The sequence below is a fragment of the Vicugna pacos genome, chromosome 7 (genome assembly GCF_048564905.1).
Source record: "Vicugna pacos chromosome 7, VicPac4, whole genome shotgun sequence".
NCBI classification, from domain to species: domain Eukaryota; kingdom Metazoa; phylum Chordata; class Mammalia; order Artiodactyla; family Camelidae; genus Vicugna; species Vicugna pacos.
Window position 1 is genome coordinate 78,525,310 of NC_132993.1, and position 19,722 is coordinate 78,545,031.

Genomic DNA, 19,722 nt, shown 5'->3' on the forward strand with positions numbered 1-19,722 from the left:
TTGAGAATAGGACATAAACTGGTTAGAACCAACTAGGCCCAAGATGGCAGAAGAGTTGACTTCCAGTAGACCTTGAGCCTCATTATACACTCACTGTGATACATTAGCATGCTAAATGACACACCCACAGGGGCCATGACACTTCCCAGGCTGACCATAAAAGGTCAAAAAGTGGGCAGGAGCCCAGTTCCTGGAAATCCCTGCCCCTTCCCCACTATAGTTGGAATAATCCTCCCACTTGTTAGCCCATGAAATTACCCAGCCTATAGAAAATAATCATGCCCAGGCCTTGGGGCCGCTCTCCCTTCTGAGATGGACCGCCTCCTGTCTATAGAATGTGTATCTCTCCACATAAACTTGCTTTCACTTTATTATGCCTCACTTTTGAATTCTTTCCTGCACGAGACAAGAACCTTCTCTCTGGTAACATTTAGACAATAAGCTGAATGAGGGCGAAGACTGTTTATGGCTGTACCCCCCTACCTAGAATAGCATCTGGCACATAGCAGATGCTCAATAAAATTTGTTGGACAAACGCATGATAATTTTAATGACTATTTCAGTCAGAATCTGTCAAAGTAAACCAGCCTTTCAAGAGATCTATATAATCTTTTTAGAATTACTGGCCACCATACACCTTATACTTGAAGAAAACCAAAATGCTCTTTGGAAATTAAGGAACAATGCAGGCTGGACCAATTCAGCGTATGAGGAGGTCTGCCCCAAACTTGTCCTAAAAGAGCAGCAGAAGTCCTATCGTCCCACCGAAAGATGGCAAGACTTCAAAGTATTTCCAATGATGCCATGGAAATCACTAGGGGAAATGTTGCACTTCAGGGCTTATGCACCATTTTTCTTCTGTAAACATTTTCGAAGAACAGTCTTTGATGGGACTAGCTACAGAAGGTGCTTAGCTGCGGTGACTACATGTGGGAGTCCCGACGTGGGGAGCACTCTGGGTCAATAACGGCTTGAAGTTTCGGAAAAGAATGTCTCACTTGAGAGCTCTCTGTTAGGTAAAAGATGAAAAAGTTATCCTTTATGCCGCAGAATGCTTACGTAACTAGTGCTTGTAGCTCCACCTGTAACAGCTTGTCGGCCAGAAGATATTTTGAGATTTTTTTACCCCCAGCTGTAAGATTTTTAAGATTTCTGTGATTCCCTAGACCAAAGAAACTCTAAAGTTTGAGTGGTTTCTATTCTTGGTGTAACTTTGCAATACAGGGACATCAATTTCTAATTATTGTCGGAGTATATTGGCTCTCGACAACATAAGAAAATGCCTATGGTGTGAGGACAACATGGGAGATACCAGAGTTGGAAAATTGCTAATATTAGAGTCAGGAATGACTTCTTTGTCCAGAGGACCTGGACTTAGGGAAGCCACCTGAAGGGCCTTCCGTCCCACTTGACCCAGAGTTGAGCAGAACTCCTGCACTGTCATTTCCTTGCACGTGTAGAGAATTTGCTTTCTTACACAAGTACTTTCCAAACTTAGACCAGTGCTAAGCACTTAGATATTGTCTCCATTTATTTATAATCATCCTCTTTTACTAGAAACCAATTAGAACACAAAGCCTTTCCCAGAGATGTCCAGGAGTTGCCTTAAATGAACAATACGTGGAAAAGCCTGGGCCACAAACATTAGGCTTATGTCCAACTTCCTTCCTGCACATCCTCTCACTTAAGGGGTTGACGTAATTGTCTCAGGCTTTTCAGCAGGTATGAGACTCAAATGACCTCAGATGCTTATTCCAGAGCACGGAGAAGGAAAAAAAAAAAAGAAACTGTAAAGCAACTGGTCCTTTTATAAAACTGGCTTTTAAGGGAACAAAAGACACAAAAATATGTTCACATGGGGATTTTATAGTCTTTAGACAAGACAATTTCCAAGTGGCATTAAAAGGCTGGCATACAATCAATTCCAAGTCTACACCCCCTCCATCTCCATCTGAAGCAGGACAATGAAAACTCATGTTCAGCATAATAGCCTTGTGGCCCTGAGGGAGCTTCCATCTTCACTAAATAAGTCAATTAAGTCCACTCCATGGGAGTCACTAAGGCAGCCAAGCAGAACAATACATTTTATAATAATTCTCCCAAAAGACTGAACCAAAAACAGACTTTTCTATCTAATTCTAAAGGTAACAAGAAACAGATGAAGGTGCTCTTCCTTATTTTCTCATCAGTGAAGGTTTCCCACATGTTGAACTGACTCACTTGTGTCTCAGATGTTCGAGAAGGCGTGCTGTCTCCTTTTTACTGTTGTCGTCACGGCCCTAGATATATTTGGGAAAATTTACATCATGGATTAAATCACGTCCCAACAAATGAACAAAGAACCAACCCACCTCGAGGTGGCTAAGGATGCAGTATTTCTGGGCCCCGTCCAGCCTGCAGGTAGAAGCAGCCTCGAGCTATGCGCTGCGACCCACCAGGAGATGGCCCATGGCAGTGCGACAGGCATGTCCACTGCAGTCATCCTGAGCTTCCATGTAACTTAGCAACCCTTGAAAATGACAGAAACAGAACACAAGAGGCAGTCTAAGGGTAGCAGAAGGCTTAAAGAAGCAACTGGTTAAGTGGGAGAGTTCAGTCTGTGTATTTTTTTAAAATATTTTATTTGTTTATTATTTACTTTATTTTGGCAGGGGTGAGGGAGGTAATTAGGTTTAACATTTTTAGAGAAGGTACTGGGGATTGAACCCAGGACCTCATGTGTGCTAAGCACACACTCTACCACTTGAGTTATACCCTCCCTGCCAGTCTGTGTATTTTTAATACCAGTTCTGTGATCATTAAGACCTTGGTCGTGGATGCCCTTGGCGCCTTCAGCCGGATGGAAATCTCTTAGCCTGGGAGGTTATACCATCTGCATTCATGGCTCCACGCTGCCCAGCCTGTAGCTAATAACTGATGGATGCATATTTCACAGCCATTGCCTCAGGCTGGGATCCACTCTGTGGTACAATTTACGCTCAGAAGCTCTGCTGGTGGGAGGTTGAACCCTGCCTCCTGTTGGGATCTCAGCCTCCTCAGAGGACTTCCTCGATAAACCTCTTGCACACCAATCCTCATCTCAGGCTCTGCTTCTGGGAAACCTGACCTGAGACAGCCTCTACGTACTGGGAATTCTCTGTATGTCAGCTTAGGGCAAGCAACGAAGACAAATGCACAGACATGAGGAAGGAGACTCCTAATCCTGCCTCTTGCACCTGTTGCTCCAACCTGGAGAAAATCAACTGGAGAATTTAAGAAATCCTCAGGAAATAACTTTCTCTTAAAATATATAAATGTAATTGACCCCCTTTATAACCTGGATTGCTGGTCCAGATATACTGTGGAACAAATTATGCCCCTTTGGGATAAAGGAAGGGAGAGACAGGAGTTCCAGCCTGATGGCACATTTAGCCCTTGGTACCTGCTGCCCAGATCTGTGGTGAAGGGTTTTGGTTGCAGGGGAGACAAGAGTATTGCAAAGACCACTTCATCTCAACTGTCACCTCAATTCTCTACTTTTCATGTGTAGCCTCTGAGGTAATATCCTTAAATCTCAGTTTAAAAATGATTTTAAAAGCGCTAATAGTTTTAAAATGTTAAATTTTGAGTTAAGATAACTCTTAAATCTCTATATGTGACTGTGGGGCAGGTGGGGTAACCAGAACTATTTCTGCCTGCATGATTTGCCTGCAGGGTTTACTCCATTATGTTCAAGTTACACATTCGTAACCCTTAACATAGTAATAGATTTGTTTATTGTCGGGAAGACTGAATAAAACAAAGTAGAATCTTAATAGGGATAAGTTCTAAAATTAATACACATAAAGCTAAATGCACATATAAAAATATAGTGAGTCCACTGTCATGTTTTATTGATGGCTATTTATAGAAATAGTTATACTTCCTTTAAAAGCATATTTGGACAGAACAGAAAATTCAATTAATTTAAATTCAATTAAAGGCTTAGAATTCTGTTTGATTCTCAAGGTCAAAATCTAGGCACCAGTTTTCTCTTGATTGCAACTGATAATTTTGCAGAAATAAAAAAGCCTCTGGATTGAAAGACATAGGACTTAGAATAGCTAATACAATTCTGAAAGTCAGTCTACTTGACATGAGTGAGGCTGACTCTACAGCTACAGTAAGCAACAGAGCACAGTATGGGTGGGGGGCTGTTCCATGGATTAATGGTACACAGACTCCAGAAATAGACCCACACTAATATGCTCAATTGATTTTTGAGGTTCAAAGGCAACTCTGGAGGAAGGACAGCTTTTTCAACAAACAATGCTGGAGCAGTTGGACATCTACAGGCAAAAAAATAAACTGGAACCAAAACCTCAGACGTTACACAAATATTAATAAAAAAATGGATCATGGACTTAAAAGTAAAATATGAAACTATAAAGCTATCAAACTTCTATAACACATGGGGAGGGGGGAAATCTGGGGCACCGAAGGCTAGGCAAAGCATTTTCAGAATTGACAACAAAAAGCATGACCCAGAAAAGGAAAAATTGATAAATTGGACCTCATCAAAATTTAAAACTTTGTAAAGAGGTAAAAAGGCAAGCTATAGACTGGGAGAATATAACTGCAAATCACATATCTGACAAAGCTCTTGATCTAGAATATATAAAGAGCTCTGAAAACTCAACATTAAAATATGCATGTGTATGTATGACTGAAGCATTGTGCTGTACATCAGAAATTGACACAACATTGTAAACTGCACTTCAATAAAAAAGAACACAAAACAAAAACTGTGTTTGGCACAGAGTAAACACTCAATAAATGTTAGTTATTATTATTTTTTAAAATAAATGTTTAGGAGAAAAATTTCTATAAAGACATCTGGGAGAGAGAAGTTTGACTATGTGAATTAGGATACTTTCAAGCACTAAAATTCTACCATTCAATTATTTGATGCAAAAGTGGAAAAAAGAAAAACCTCAACATTAAAAAACCAATTCAATCAGAAAATGCCAACGGCCTGAACTGACAGCTCACTGAAGGGGAGGGACAGATGGCAAAGAAGAACCTCAAAGATGTTCAACAACATCATTAGCCATTAGAGAAATGCCACTTAAAGCCACAACAGCACTATACTCCTATCAGAATGGTTAAAAAAAATAGTGGTAACTCCAGATGCTGGGGAGAGTGTGGAGAAACTGGATTACTCGCACACTCTGGTAGGAATGTATAACGGAACAACCATCTGGGGAAAAGCATGGCAACTTCTTATAAGGCTAAATAATCATACAGCCCAGCCACTGCACTCTTAGGTAACTATCCCAGAGAAATTTAAATTTATATTCACACAAAATCCTGTACAGCCTCTTTATTTATGATAGCATCAAACTGGAAATAACCCAGATATCCTTCAATGGGTGAATGGTTAAGTAAAGTGTAGTACATCCACACCACACTGAAACCGAGCAGGACTCTATGGGGTGTTCCTGGGACAGACCCCTCCCCCATATCCTCTGCTGTAGCTTCTCTGAAGTACCCAGATAACAGTAACCAAAAAAAAAAAGGCTTCCCTCATGCTAAAACACATTCTAGCCTGACTCCTAAATTGCACATGTTTCTCTGGCCACAGGGGGATAGTACTCAGCAATAAAAAGGAGAATTTGTATCATTTTTAGATTCCACATATAAGTGATATCATATGGTATTTTTCTTTCTCTTTCTGGCTTTCTTCACTTAATATGACAATCTCTAGGTCCATCCATGTTGCTGCAAATGGAATTTTTTTTTAATGGCTGATTAGTATTCCATATATACCACAACTTCTTTATCTAATCATCTGTTGATGGACATTTAGGTTGCTTTCATAACTTGACACACATGAACTTATTTACAGAACAGACACAGACTCACAGACATAGAAAACAAACTTATGGTTACCAGGGAGGAGAAAGCATGGGGGTGGAGGGACAAATTGGAATTTTGGGATTTGCAGATACTAACTACTATATATAAAATAAATAAGGTCCTACTGTCCAGCACAGGGAACTATATTCAATACTTTGTAATAGTCTATAATGAAAAAGAATATATGTTTATAAATGAATCACTATGCTGTACACCAGAAATTAACACAACATTGTAAACTGACTATACTTCAATAAAAAAAGGAGCAAATCATGGATATGCAACACTGTGGATGAATCTCAAAGGAATTACACTAAGAAAGACAATCTCAAAAGGTTATATACCGCATAATTTCATTTCTTGAATGACAAAATTACAGAGATGGAGAATAGATTTGTGGTTGCCAGGGGTGAGAAAGGCAGGGAGGTGGGTGTGGGTATAAAGGGGATCTTTTTAGGTGATGAAACTGTTCTGTATCATAACTGTTCTGTATCTTAACTGTATCTGTTCTATATAAAATTGCATAGAATTAAATACACACACACGAATGAATGCACGTACAACTGGTGAAATCTGAATAAGGTTAATGGACTATTTCAATGTCAGTTTCCTGGTTGTGATGTTGTACTGCAGTCATGCAAGATGTTACCACTGGGGGAAACTGGGGGAAATGGGATCTTGCTGCCTCATTTCTTACAACCACATGAAAACCTGCAATGATCTCAAAACAAAAAAAAATTTTTTAACCCAACCAATTCTCTCTCCCCTCAAAATCACTCCATCAGCCTCTGAAGGGTGAATTATGTAAATCCCACACTCTAAAATAATACACACAGGACCTGTTCCAGCTGCTCTTACAGACTTTTCCCTTGAGATGTGAAAATTTACGCCATGTCCTGATTTCAGCAGATGGGTGGGAGAGATGGGCCTAAGATGAAAAATAATTCTGTACTGTGGAATAAGCTTGGTTTCACCTCAGTTTTTTCAGTGGTAAAAATACAAAGAATTTTTCTCATAGACTTGTTTTGCATTTGATGGGCAACTTTCCTTCAGCCTGCTCCACCCCTGAATACAGCCTATTGAAAATAACGTTCATTCTCTTGTATACACATTGCCCACACCTATTCTATTAATCTGGTCATTTCATGATTATGGTCAGGCATTAAACATACACAGATCATAGTTCTACAGCTAAGAATATGATACATCATGTCTCTTTTCCCCCAGGTTACCAAAAGCCAGTTTGAATAGGCGAATTTTTCATCTTCAATCTCACTGCAAAGATTATTTCACTAAAACAAAGCACATTTCTTTCTCTTTCTTTGAGATGTGGTTAGGTCCCTCATACACTTTTGTACATATGTATTTTTATTGAAGTATAGTCATTTTATAATGTGTCAATTTCTGATGCACAGCATAATGCTTCAGTCATACATGAACATACATATAGTCCTTTTCATATTCTTTTTCATTATAAGTCACTACAAGATATTGAATATAGTTCCCTGAGCTATACAGTATGAACTTGCTATTTATCTATTTTATATATATTAGTTAGTATCTGCAAAACTTTATTTTGCTGTATAATAAATAATCCTCGCTTGGTTAACGTGGATTTTTCTTTTTATTCACCCAACAATCCAAACTCAGACCTCCTTTTATTCCCTAGAATTGGTATCTAGGATAAATAGCTGATGTGAAGTCTGGACTCCAACAGATGGAGGCTTTTTCAAAAAGGCCAGGTATAAAATCTCTGCTAATGCTACATGCGGATTAGCTCAGACTTTCCTTCTAGGGATTTCTTCTTTTCGACAAGTTCCATCCTGAATTCTCTTATTAGAGTTACTGCCTTAGAGATTGAACATGTTTTTATAACCTGACTTGGCCAAACTTGTTTTCATCAGATGTGTACTTTTCAGAAAAGAAAGTATTCTGGGGCTTAGGGAAATTCAACTATTATCTGTGTAATATTCTGAGAGCAAATATGAACTTCTGATCTAAAATACTTGGCAAAAAGTGGCTGAAATCATTAAGTAGTTTTCTGCCTGGACAGACGCAGCAATATCCTTCCTGGATTAAAGCTTCCACTGCCAGGTAATCACATTAGCAATAGGTGGGAACTGATTCAGAGAATAAATGTTTTCTGTCTTTAGAAAATCAATGTATGGCTCAACAAAATGACATCCACACAATTTGAGGATAGGATCTTACTAAAAATGAATTTAGGAAAGCTAGTCATTTAAAGAAAATATACAGTAAATTTTCTGTAAAGTCAAGGGTCATTTTGTAGATAAAACCATTATTATATATAATCTCTCAGTAATTTTGTATATTGTTCTAATTTTCTTAAATACACGTGTTTTCATATACTTTATTTTTTGGAGGGGAGGTAATTAGGTTTATTTATTTTAGAGGAGGTGCTGGGGATTGAACCCAGGATCTCATGTACGCTGAGCATGTGATTTATCATTTGAGCTATACTCTCCCCTCAGATGTGTTCATATCCTTTAGAGTTCACTTCAGAGTTTAGAGGCTGTAAAACACACGCACACATTTAGTTACACACATTATTCATCATGAGTAAAGAATGCACATTGCACATAGCTCCCCAAACCTGGGGCCAATGAACCCGTTTTATGAGTCTTTTTCCTTATCTTCCTTGGTCAGAATGCAAGACAGACGTTTTAAATAGGCTTTGGTCTTCACATAAATGCCTGTGGCCGCACTATAAACCAGAACATGCCCATGCTGCTGACGTGGGTTTAAGCTGGTTGGGAGTGAGACCTTAGGCAATTCTGTAAGCAGCTCTTTACAGGAAACGACCCTCAGCAGGGAGCTCCTTTTGTCTTATCGCTTTAGCAAAGCTATATGTAACTAACCTTAAACCAGGCACCCACACCCTCTGGCCCTAGCACACCTTTCAAATCTTTTGGTCACATAATAATACCTTGCCTAACATGTTGTTCTTTCCTAGATCAAAGAGGTAAAAGTGGAAAATAAGCAATTAACAGATGACCAGATCTCTTCCCTAGCTTCCCCTTCAGTACTCTCCGAACTAAGTGTGTGAACAAGACAGCATCTAAGGAAAAAATCACAAGCTGACAAGCCTGCATGAGAAACCTGCATGTCATGGGAGGGGCAACAACTCTGACCATCCCTCTTCCATCCCCTATCCAGGATCCATGAGATTACTTACCCTTTTCCCTTTAAAACTTTCATATCTGAGCAGAAACCTGGGAGATGGTGTTTAGGGGACACCGAGCCTACCATCTCCCCAGATTGCCGGCATTCTGATTAAAAGCAACTTTCCTTTCCACCAACACTTGCCTCTCTCGAGTACTGAATTCTGAGCAGCGAGCAGCCGGACTGAGTTCAGTAACACCCTAGAGATTTGGGTTAGAGCAGGGTCAAGTTTTAGGTTTGGAAATCCAGGATCGGCTGTACTCAGACCTTTTCTGCTTGAGCTAATTTAGTGCTGAAGATCTTCCCTCCAGAGAGAGGGCCCTCCTGATTCTCTGAGACTCGGTGGAGGGGCTTAGAACTTTGGCAAGATGTGAGTAAGTTGTCCTTTCTATGGAAAGGCTGGGAGAAACTGCTTTGATCAGAAGTGGTTGCTTTTGATTTTGAATACTGATTTAGCCCCAGAGAGAACACCCAAGGCAGACGTAGATTAAAACAACTCTTCTCTGACCCTCCGAGGCCAGATCTAAGCTTCCTAGTCCAGGAGTGGGGGCTGCAGCATACGAAGTCTCCACTGCCACCAGCTCCACTCTAAGGCAGAAAAATCTCAGTAGAGAACAAATGAGCATTTACCATCTCAAGCTGTTCCTTGTTTCTCCGGGAGCAGCCAGGCTAACTGGGAATTTGCCTCAGGGTTTGGGAATTGTAAAATTAAACAGAGGAGATTCAAGTCTGCTGCCATGAAGAAATTCAGCATGAATCTTTGAAGATTCTAAGCAATTTAGTTAGCACTCACCCAAAGCAGGGCTGTTAGAGATACAGAAACGTCAGGATCAAAGAGAGTAATTGTTGGAAAGAGCTTCTTTATGACTAATGTAAATTATTCTCAGCTTATTAAAGACCGCGCAGTTGTGGAGAATTTGGCCTTTTAGCTCACAGCTGCTGGTTATTCAGAAAAGGGAATTTTGCCTATAAATTCATGAGACCACATCACTGGGACAAGTGCTACATTCAAAGCAGAGCTATCTTTAAAAATTAAATTGCATGATATTTGTAAATGAAGAATCTGAAAGTATTCTTTTTTTTTTAGTGTCTTGCTTTACTTCTTTATCTGCTGCTGATAATAGTTCTTCAAAGAGTGATAGAAAGAGTCATGGGTTCCTGTTTGGAACTTTCTAGTTGCTTGACACAATTGTACAACAGAAGAGCCATGCAAATGTGTATTAATATAGAAAAAAGGTGGATTTGTTTAAAACCTATTTCTACTAAATCTTTCAGAACAATGCAATACAAGCAGACAATGGATTTTGACAATATTCACCAAGGTACAAAAAAAAGTCGGTTGATATTGCATTCTTTCGTCAGGAAATGATGAAATTCAATTCAGCTAGGTTAAAAAAAAAAGACGTTAAAGTCAGTCACAGATAGAATGAATAACTGCCATCAATTTTAAATGACTTGAAAATTTGTTTGATGGTTTTTATGCTTGAGGGACACAAAACATTTACAGTGGTCAATTCCTTAAAATATAAAGAGGGTACAGAATTTTTACAAATATTTGTTTTCTATTTTTTGAAGTCACAGAATGTAATAGTTAATCTTTGTCCATTTTTATTTAGAAAAATATTGAAGAATTATCTTCGAGCGATAATAAAAGTCATGATACAAAGAAGTAAATACCAAGAATAAGTCACCAGGGCTCAAGAAGGACGTGCCCCCAAAGAAGAGGAGGAGGAGCTAGAAAAAGATCCGGTGCCCTGGAATGGACACAATTCTCTTCGTAATAACTGCTTACAGATTATCACCGGTTTCACAGCGAGGACAAGAAGGACAGAACGGCAGAACTTAACGATCATTCCCCTGGCTGCTGAGTGCCTCCACTTAGATCAGCGGGTCGCAGCCCTGGCTGCAACTTAGAAACCCCTGGGAAGATGACTTTTTAATGACTTCTCTTAAAAATATTTATTTTATGATCAAATAAACCTAACACAAGATTTACCATCTTAACCATTTTAAAGCGTCCTAAGGACATTTCCTCTGTTGTACCATCAACCCCCAGAACTCTTTTCGGCTTGCAAAACTGAAACTCTGTACCCCAGAGCTTCCGGTCACCCCTACCCCTCAAGCCCCATTCTACATTCTGCCTCATTTGACTGCCCTAGGCACATAATATGAAGCAAAACCACATAGTGTCTTTTTGTGACTGGCTTATTTCACTTAGCCTAATGTCTTCAAAGTACATTCGCATACAGATTGTAGTATATGTCAGCACCTCCTCCCTCTTTAAGGCTGAAGGATTATTTCATTGTATGGATGTGGGGAGAGTTTTTTAAACTACAGAGGCTCAGGTCCAACCCAGACAAATTCAATCAGAATCGCCGGAGGGTGGGACCCAAGTGCCAATGTGTTTACAGCGCTCCCCAGAGGATTCTACTATACAGCCAGTGATGGCTCACGGATACCTAACACTCTTTAATTTTCCATCTATACGTGTTCTCTTCTTGGATTCTATTCTAAGAGAATTTTTAAAGCCTGGGGAGCTTTGAAAATCCTGCTGTCCAGGTAACATTTCATACCAATTAAATCAAAATACCTAGGGGTGGGCTCTTGCCATCAGTATTTTTAAGATTCCAGGTGATTCCAACATGCAGCAAAGTTTAGGACCCCCTAGCATTCCCATGGACCACCTTGCTTAGACTGGAAACTTGAGGGTTTGAGAATAGAAGCTTTAGACTCACAAATATAGTAAATAATCTTACGGTTACTGAGGGGAAAAGGGGTGGGAAGGGATAAATTTGGGAGTTCGAGACTTGCAAATATTAAGAACTACAATAAAAATAGATAAAAACCCAAATTTCTTCTGTATCACACAGGTAACTATATTATCTTGTAATAACCTTTTAATGAAAAAGAATACGAAAACGAGTATCTGTATTTGTATGTATGACTGGGACATTGTGCTGTACACGAGAGATTGACTCACTGTAACTGACTATACTCCAATTTAAAAAAAAATTAAAAAATAAAAATGAAATCCATAGCAAACAGAGAAAAAAAAAAGAATTGAAGCTTTTAGGGGAGAAAACAGAAAAAAAGTTTTCTTTTAAAAAAAATTTGTCACAATGTGTCAATCTCTGGTGTATAGCATTGTCTTTCTTTCTCATATGAGGTCTCTCCTCTGAAACATCTCATCTCTCTGATTCAGGATAGTCTTATCTCTGCATCTCTTATTATCTTTTTTAAGGCGTAAAGTATACTCTCTCTCTCTATATATATATACATTTTGGTAGTAGCTATGCTGAGATAATTCACATACCATAAAATTTATTGTTAAAGTGGTTTTTAATATATTCTCCACTACAACCCCAACAAGAAATCCCATACCTGGGCAGTCACCCCCTCATCTGCCTCTTCCTGTCGCCACTGGGAACTACTCATCTACTTTCTCACTCTGTATATTTGCCTGTTCTGCATACTTCAAATAAATCATACAATTTCTGGTCCTTTGTGATTGGCTTCTTTCAACTAGCATGATATTTTCAAGGTTCATCCACGCTGTAGCAGGTATTGGTACTGCATTCTTTTTTATGCTGAATAGTATTTCATGATATAGCTATACCACATTCTGTTTATCTACTTGTCAGTTTGTAGATATTTGGTTTTTCCCCTACTTTTTGGCTATTATGAATAATGCTGCTATGAACATTTATCTACAAATTTTTGTATGGATGTATTTTTTTTAATTTATTTTATTTTTTTGTGGGGGTACAGGTAGTTAGGTTTATTTATTTATTTTTAGAGGAGGTACTGAGGTGGGAAGCCCCATGAAAAAGACGGTAGGACCCCCAGGCAGGGCCACTACCCTCCTGCCAGCACCATTCGGTTCCCTGGCCCTGGGGCATTATCTCTTTTTTTAAACTCTGAAATGGCTTACTTCAAGGAAAGCAGAACTTATCCCTAAGATTCTATTGGTTCTTCCCTGAGCTAACTCCTGATTGGTCTGTTTCTATCGCTCCTGATTGGTCCATTTCTACAAAGCTTATTCCTAATTAGTCACCTTTGTTAAACCTTATTTGCATATGATGTTACAAAATGTTACAAAAGTCTAGACTGGTAGCCTATAAAAGCCTGTGTAAACCTACAGACGGGGTCCAGAGCTTGGAGTGTTAACTCCTCTGGGCCCACTGGTGTAATAAACCTGAGTTCTCTGACCCTCCAAGTGCTGTTTGGTCTCTCTCCTGGATCCAGGTTGCTGTCACAACCGAGCTGTAACACACTTTGTTGGAACAGTACTAGGGATTGAACCCAGGACCTTGTGAATGCTAGGCATGTGCTTTACCACGTGAGCTATACCCTTCCCCTTTGCTGTATATTTTCACTTCTCTTGGGTGTACATACCCAGAGTAGAAACTTTTTTTTTTTTTTTAGTTTTTTTGTCTAAATCTTCCTAACAGGTTGTAAGCCCCTGAAGGTAAACATTCAGCTTTTCTTCCCTGGAAATGCTTAGAAAAAGAGTGAAAACATTTGTTGACTTAAATTCATTAAATTCATTCATTTCTTGGGTTAAATAAAACATGCCAGTCTCTGACCTCGGCATTAAGTGATGCACCGCATTCGAGCTTGGATTTTACTTACTGACATTCCCCTAGCTTCAGCTCATCTGCCCTTCTTTGAAGGCCTTGGCTGTGCCCTGGAGGTGCCCCTCCCTGCTGGGGCTGCATCAGCCTGGGTTGCAAGATCTCCGTATAAATTGTCAATCCTGGGTGTCTCCTGCCTCTGAACTTTTTCCTGCCTGTTTCTCCACTGCCTTGTTCTTTGGCTCTTAGTTCCTGATTTTCTCCCCATTTCCATCCATATATATATAGCTTTCCAGAGCCCCAGTGTGAGACTAGGGCTGTCTTTAAGTGTGAAGACTTAAATGTTGTAACAGGAAGCACTCGGGAGGGAAAGAGGGCTCGATGTAATCTCTCAGCAATACTTCTACATTTTTTATATCATAGCTGGAGGAAACGTGGAAGGAGGTCATTTATTCCCAGTCCTTGTCTCCATTTAGAACTGACCTTAGAACTGTGTTCTGTGAAATAACCCTGACCCACATTCTATGAAGGATTCACAGCTTTCAGGTCAGAAGCACTGGCCTGTGGCCCGAAGCAGTCCCACTGCGGGCAGGGTTCTCCAGGGCCTGGTGGGATGATGGGTGGAAAATGGGCTGGGGTGTCTGGCTTTCTTTCCTCCAAATTATGGGAGTGGCCCCAACTGACCATCAGCACTGGGGTTTAACATCCTGCAACTAGCTCGCTGAAATCCCTGAGGCAGAGGGAGGTAGTTCTGGTTAATTCAGGCCACTAAAAATACTCTCCCTGAAATGAGCCAATAAAAGTGTGGCTAAGGGACTGAAATCACCTCTGATTTTCTGACTCCTGTCTCACCTTGCAAGTGGACTCTGGACTTCCCCTTACCACTTGACTCCTTGTATTCCCCCCTCACTCAATTCCACCTCCTGAAATCCAATCTCCTTCCTCCTCAGTGAACATAGATTATGGCTGATCCCTGTAATTACACTGAAAAACCTTAGGCCCATAGCAGCTTGCCTGCTTCTCACGTGTGCAGTGGTTCACAACAGACTGGGTTTGTCCCGCAGAGAACATTTAGCAAAGTGGGCCAGCATTTCTGGCAGTCACAGCGGAGGAGGGGGATGCTGCTGACATCTAGTGGGTAGAGGCCAGGGGTGCTGCTTGAATGAATATCCTGCGATGCACAGGGCAGGCCCCCAGCTCCCAACAAAGAATTATCAGCCTCAAATATCAATAGTGCTGAGCTCCGAACCCCCGCAGGCGGCTTCAGTGCCCCTAGTCGGGGGCCATCATCCCACCTTTGTTTCCATACGTGAGTCAGCCCTCGTCTTTCTCCCACTTTTCTGTTTCCCATTTGAGGTGATCTGGCCCCAAACTAGAAGAGTGTTACAGTAAGTCTGGCAGCTTTTTGAAGTTCTGTTATTTGCAATCACCTACCGAGTCATTATAACCCCTCCAGCTGCACATACAGCCCAATTCCAGGTGTTGGGATAATCTCACCCATACCTTCATCAAGCCACACATTTAATTGGTGGTTTTTCTGGTTGGTTTACTGGAGCTGATGTCTGCAAAGTCTCACAGGGGCTACGTGAAAATTTTTTCCTTGCTATATTCATTGGTATATAGTTGAAGTGATCTCTGTATAAGTAATTGGCATGAATTAACATAATGTTACCCCTTCTTTGGATGAAAAGCCTGTTAGTGTATTTACGAAGGAACTGGATGCATGCTGGTAATTGTTGAATGAATGCTGCTGGACGATGCTGGTTTTCAAATGAGGAAGTGTTGTGACCAATGGTAAAATCTATGAAACTGACAATAACGAACTTTCTGGCATTGCTAACTGGTTTTAATTTACTAGTGTTCACTAACTTTACCTCAATCTGCCTTCACTTGAAAGTTGTGCTCAGGCCCGCATCTTATCCAAGAGCTTCTTTTTTTGTGTGCAAACAATGAATGAATGGATGAAGACATGAGGGGCATTTAATATCAAATTGCCCAGCCCCTCGACCCACAGGTACAAATAGTGTGGGATAAACAGCTTCTTTACAGGAAGGTCTGTTCTCTACTCCTGTTTCGACTACTGCTCCTTTCTTTTGCAAACAGTACAGTAATAATCTAACATAGGGGGTAATTATAACAAACACATTGATGTTATTCCTCAATTCCTTTTCCGGCACACTGCAAATGGGTTATCTTATACATTGAAAAGTAACAGTTCTTACAGAATTCTTATGCTTAGCTTCCCCTTATTTGTGTAACACATTTTTTCCCTGTGACATCAGGGATCCTTAGCTATTTCAACTGGGTTACCTAAATTGCATCACCGTGAGGAATGCAAAGCTCTAAGGCTTACTTTTCTTTCAATTCCAGCACACATCGTTTTCCTTTAAACTTTTTTTTTACACCTACCTAGGATATTAACACGCATATTTTGAAGACACAGAGAGTTCTACAGAATCTGAACTTTCTCTAAATTATCACAAGTTACATCACCATAAGATAAACAGTCACAACACACAGCTTAAAATTGGGCAGTTCAACACTACATCGTTTGAAGCTCTGTTCAAGCAAAGGAAAAGCTCAGGTCATTGGCTGCGCCCCACTCTGCGCTAGAAATCAATCGCTTCCGTTGTATACTGTACTATGTATACATGTCTTATGTATAAATTTATCTGGTCATTTATCGTTCTGAAAAAGGACTGATTATCCTTTAGGGTGGTCCCCCATGTGACCAACAAATTCTAAACTTGCTGATGCCTTACTTAATCCAAAAAATGCCAATCTAGCAGTGAGACAGAAGGTGAGACTTACCCGATTTGAGAGTCCGTGTTGAGAGGCACAGGCAGCAAAACAGGGCTGAACCTGAAAGGGAGTCACTTAAGTAGAAAATGCTCTCCCTGAGGCACCTGAGGAAGAGGAAAAGATGAGCGGCATTCCGAAACCTGCCAAGAAGGGTGATCTGTGAGTTACTTGCCTTAGGTTTTGATTTACATACACACACACAACCTGTACACAGAGGGAAAGAGAGCTCGACTTTACAGCAAACATTCTTTAACTTCTTTCAGGTGCCAAACTTCGGAAAGCAATGACTAAGGGTTGATATCGGGACTACAGCAACAAACTGCAACATTCCTAGCACACTTATAACTAAGTTCTTAGCTGACTTGCAGCTACTCCAACAGCATGAAATTAAGGAGGAAATTCACAAAGAATCAAAGGCTGACACGTGCTCACAAAAGTAACCAAGGTGTCATGCGCTCTCCAGGAATGAACTGTTTTGGGGAGACGTTCTAAGTTTACTTGGATGAAAGGCATGGGACCATTCAAATAATTTTTACTTACTACTTGCAATAAGAAGACTTGACAAAGTAAGCTCTCAACCTGGAAGAGAGCGATTGATAAATGCAGGTGTTTTCATTATTCACTAACTTGTACAGCCTTTTTTTTTGAACATCCAACACTGCCTTCAGGAACCAAGATCCTAGTGGTATAGAGAAGAGAATCTGTGTCTGATGAAACAGAGAAAGAACCAGACAGCCCATGGAATATTCTTAGTCTGAGAATTTGAGCAGTAAACCTGTCCCCTACAAATACAACATTAGGACAACATTACCTAACCCATTTCCCTGATTTCTAGTGGCATCTGTCAAAAAGAATTGGCTCATTCTGAACAAAAAAGTTAATAAATTAAAAATCCAGGAAGCTGGTTCGTGGCTGGGCTGTGGACTCTGCAGTCCTTGTCTGTAACTGCTGCCTGCAACACAACGTGTGTTCATTCTCAGGGTGTGAAGGGTCAGTCTTTCAGGATTCACTCAGCCTTGAAACACTTGTTTTTGCCCTTACCCAGATGTTTCGGCAGTGCATGCTCTAAGAGAGAAGTCCTGGAAATGACACTATTCAGTACCTCCTAGATTAGGAGCAATGGGTTTATTGCTCTATTATACAACTGAAATTGAGTTTATCATTATTGCCGAGCAAACAATGGTGTTTATATTTTCAGATACCAAAAAGGTGAAACATAAAATATTCTTTATTAGAACTTTCCCCTTCAATGTTAGTGTTTCCTCCAGGCTTTATAATCTGAGTATCTCCTTTTTCTTCCCATGTCTGTAACTCAAACTCATCTGGACCACTGAAAGGCTTAATCCACTTTTCTCTTCTCTAACCCATCTGCTTTCTGAGCTGTTGCTCCATGTTTCCAACCACCCATAGATTCCTCTGTCGGACAACTCGCCAGCACCTCAAACATACAGTGCTCACAGTTAAACTCTTCTTTTGTTCAAATCTGTCCATCTTCCTCACTTCCATCTCAGTTAGTAGCATCTTTATCCACTCACTTGTTCAAGCCAGGAACCTCAGTTATGCTTAATTTCTTCCTTTCTCTTCCATTCTTCTGAGACACAGAGTCAAAAATCTCTTAAGTGATGGATGGGGTTCAGTGACTAAGAGGGAAGTGGTCACAGCTATTCCTTCTGCTGTTTTTCTCTTCAGCACAGTGTTAGTGACTTCCCTTGGGTCTAGGCTTGCTGGCACTGGGACATCACTCCTGATCTTTCAGAGGAAAGTTGTGCAGGGCTCAGACTGGGTCCCAGAGCATCACTCAGCTGGGAGCCTATACAGGCTGGTCCTTATAGTGCTTCCTTCCTTGTTCCTGTCCATTAGAAACAGCACCCATTTCTCACCATTTCTCCTCCCCCAAGACTGTTAGAAAGCCTTACCTTTCACTGGCTTGTTTTCTCCTAAGATCCTTTCAAGAACAGTGTGGTTGGGGGAAGACTATTACTGACTGCACTGCTTTATTTTGCTTAAAAAGAGCAAATTTTGCATTTTGTGGCCAGGTCTTGAGGACCAAAACAAAGTCACATGGACCTCAATTACTCAAAGCAGAAATTTTAAAACATTAGATTTTCAGCAGGACTTAGCTTTTCCCAGGATGAGAACATCAATTAATATGAGAAAGGAAATCCCCTGATTTCCAAACACTGTCAAATTAGCTTTTTCACTGTGTTTGTTCTTTCTTCTACAGACTGGCAGCAGCACGTTACCTGGGGCTGTCCTCATTTCTAACCCAGGCTCTAGTGGGCTCCCAAACCTTACCCTTGCTCCTTCTGGGCCATCGTCTTCACTGTCACCAGAGAACACAAACTTAAACTCATGACTTTTTGGCTCACAAACGTTCACTGGGTCACTTTTGCTTGCAGAACCCAAGTTTCTTTATGTGACGAAGCAAAACGCGTTCACAGTCTGGCCCCAGCTTCTCCTTCCCGCTCCCTGTATCAGAGCTATGCTCTGCTCATTCTGCCCCCGGACACGTCACTGTGCACATCTGTGACTCAGGCCTGTGCACAGGACTTTGTCCTCCTACGGGACCCCGCGCTCCTTTAGCTTTCGCCCTTCGTGAACTTTCCTTGCCTCCTCCAGGCAGAACTGGCTACTCCTTCTTTAGGGGTACAACAACAGAGTGACAGGCTTCCTATTGTAGTGAAGAGCTGGTGTCAGCCTCCCCCTAATTATTCTGAGCAACGTGATGGCAAAGACCACAGGGAAGACCAATCCTACTGCTTTTCCTCTGACTTCAGTAACCGGGCTGCTCACGTTTCCTGTGCCCAGAAGCCAAAGGCTCCATTCCGGTAGGTAAACACCTATGGACCGTCTGATGGTCATCACCCCCAGCCCAGTGCCTGAGGGTCTAGCGCTGGGTATCCTAGCGTCCACCAGGGGGCAGCACTCCTCACCCACCTCCTAGACTTCCACTTTCTCCTCCCTTCCCGTTTTGTGGGACTGGGTTTCCATCTAGGGTCTGTCTCTTTCTAGTAGGTAGCCTGGCCCCATATTCGGAGTCTGTATCCACCTTGAGCCCTCTCCTTTGATGGGGAACCTGGCACTTTGTTTTCTCCTTTGGGGTGGGTCCCCCTTTATGTCAGCCTCTTTCCATGGCTCTGCACAGGAGACGGATCCTCAGTATTGGAAGTTTCATGGATTCTCCACTGCTGGGTCTTGTCTCATCTCCACGGAGCAGCCCATTGGCAGAATTTAGACGGATCTAAACTCTGTCCCAACCTACTCTAGTAGTGGAATAACTGATTCT

General features: G+C 41.0%; 1 protein-coding gene across 1 annotated transcript in view; it reads right to left on the reverse strand.

The window, feature by feature from the left end:
- The window catches only part of LAMB4 (laminin subunit beta 4), a 107,404-nt gene that overhangs the window by 79,215 nt on the left and 8,467 nt on the right, over positions 1 to 19,722 (reverse strand). The window contains 1 exon segment of the mRNA XM_072964032.1: positions 2,352 to 2,509. Coding sequence (XP_072820133.1) covers positions 2,352 to 2,509 — 158 coding nt within the window.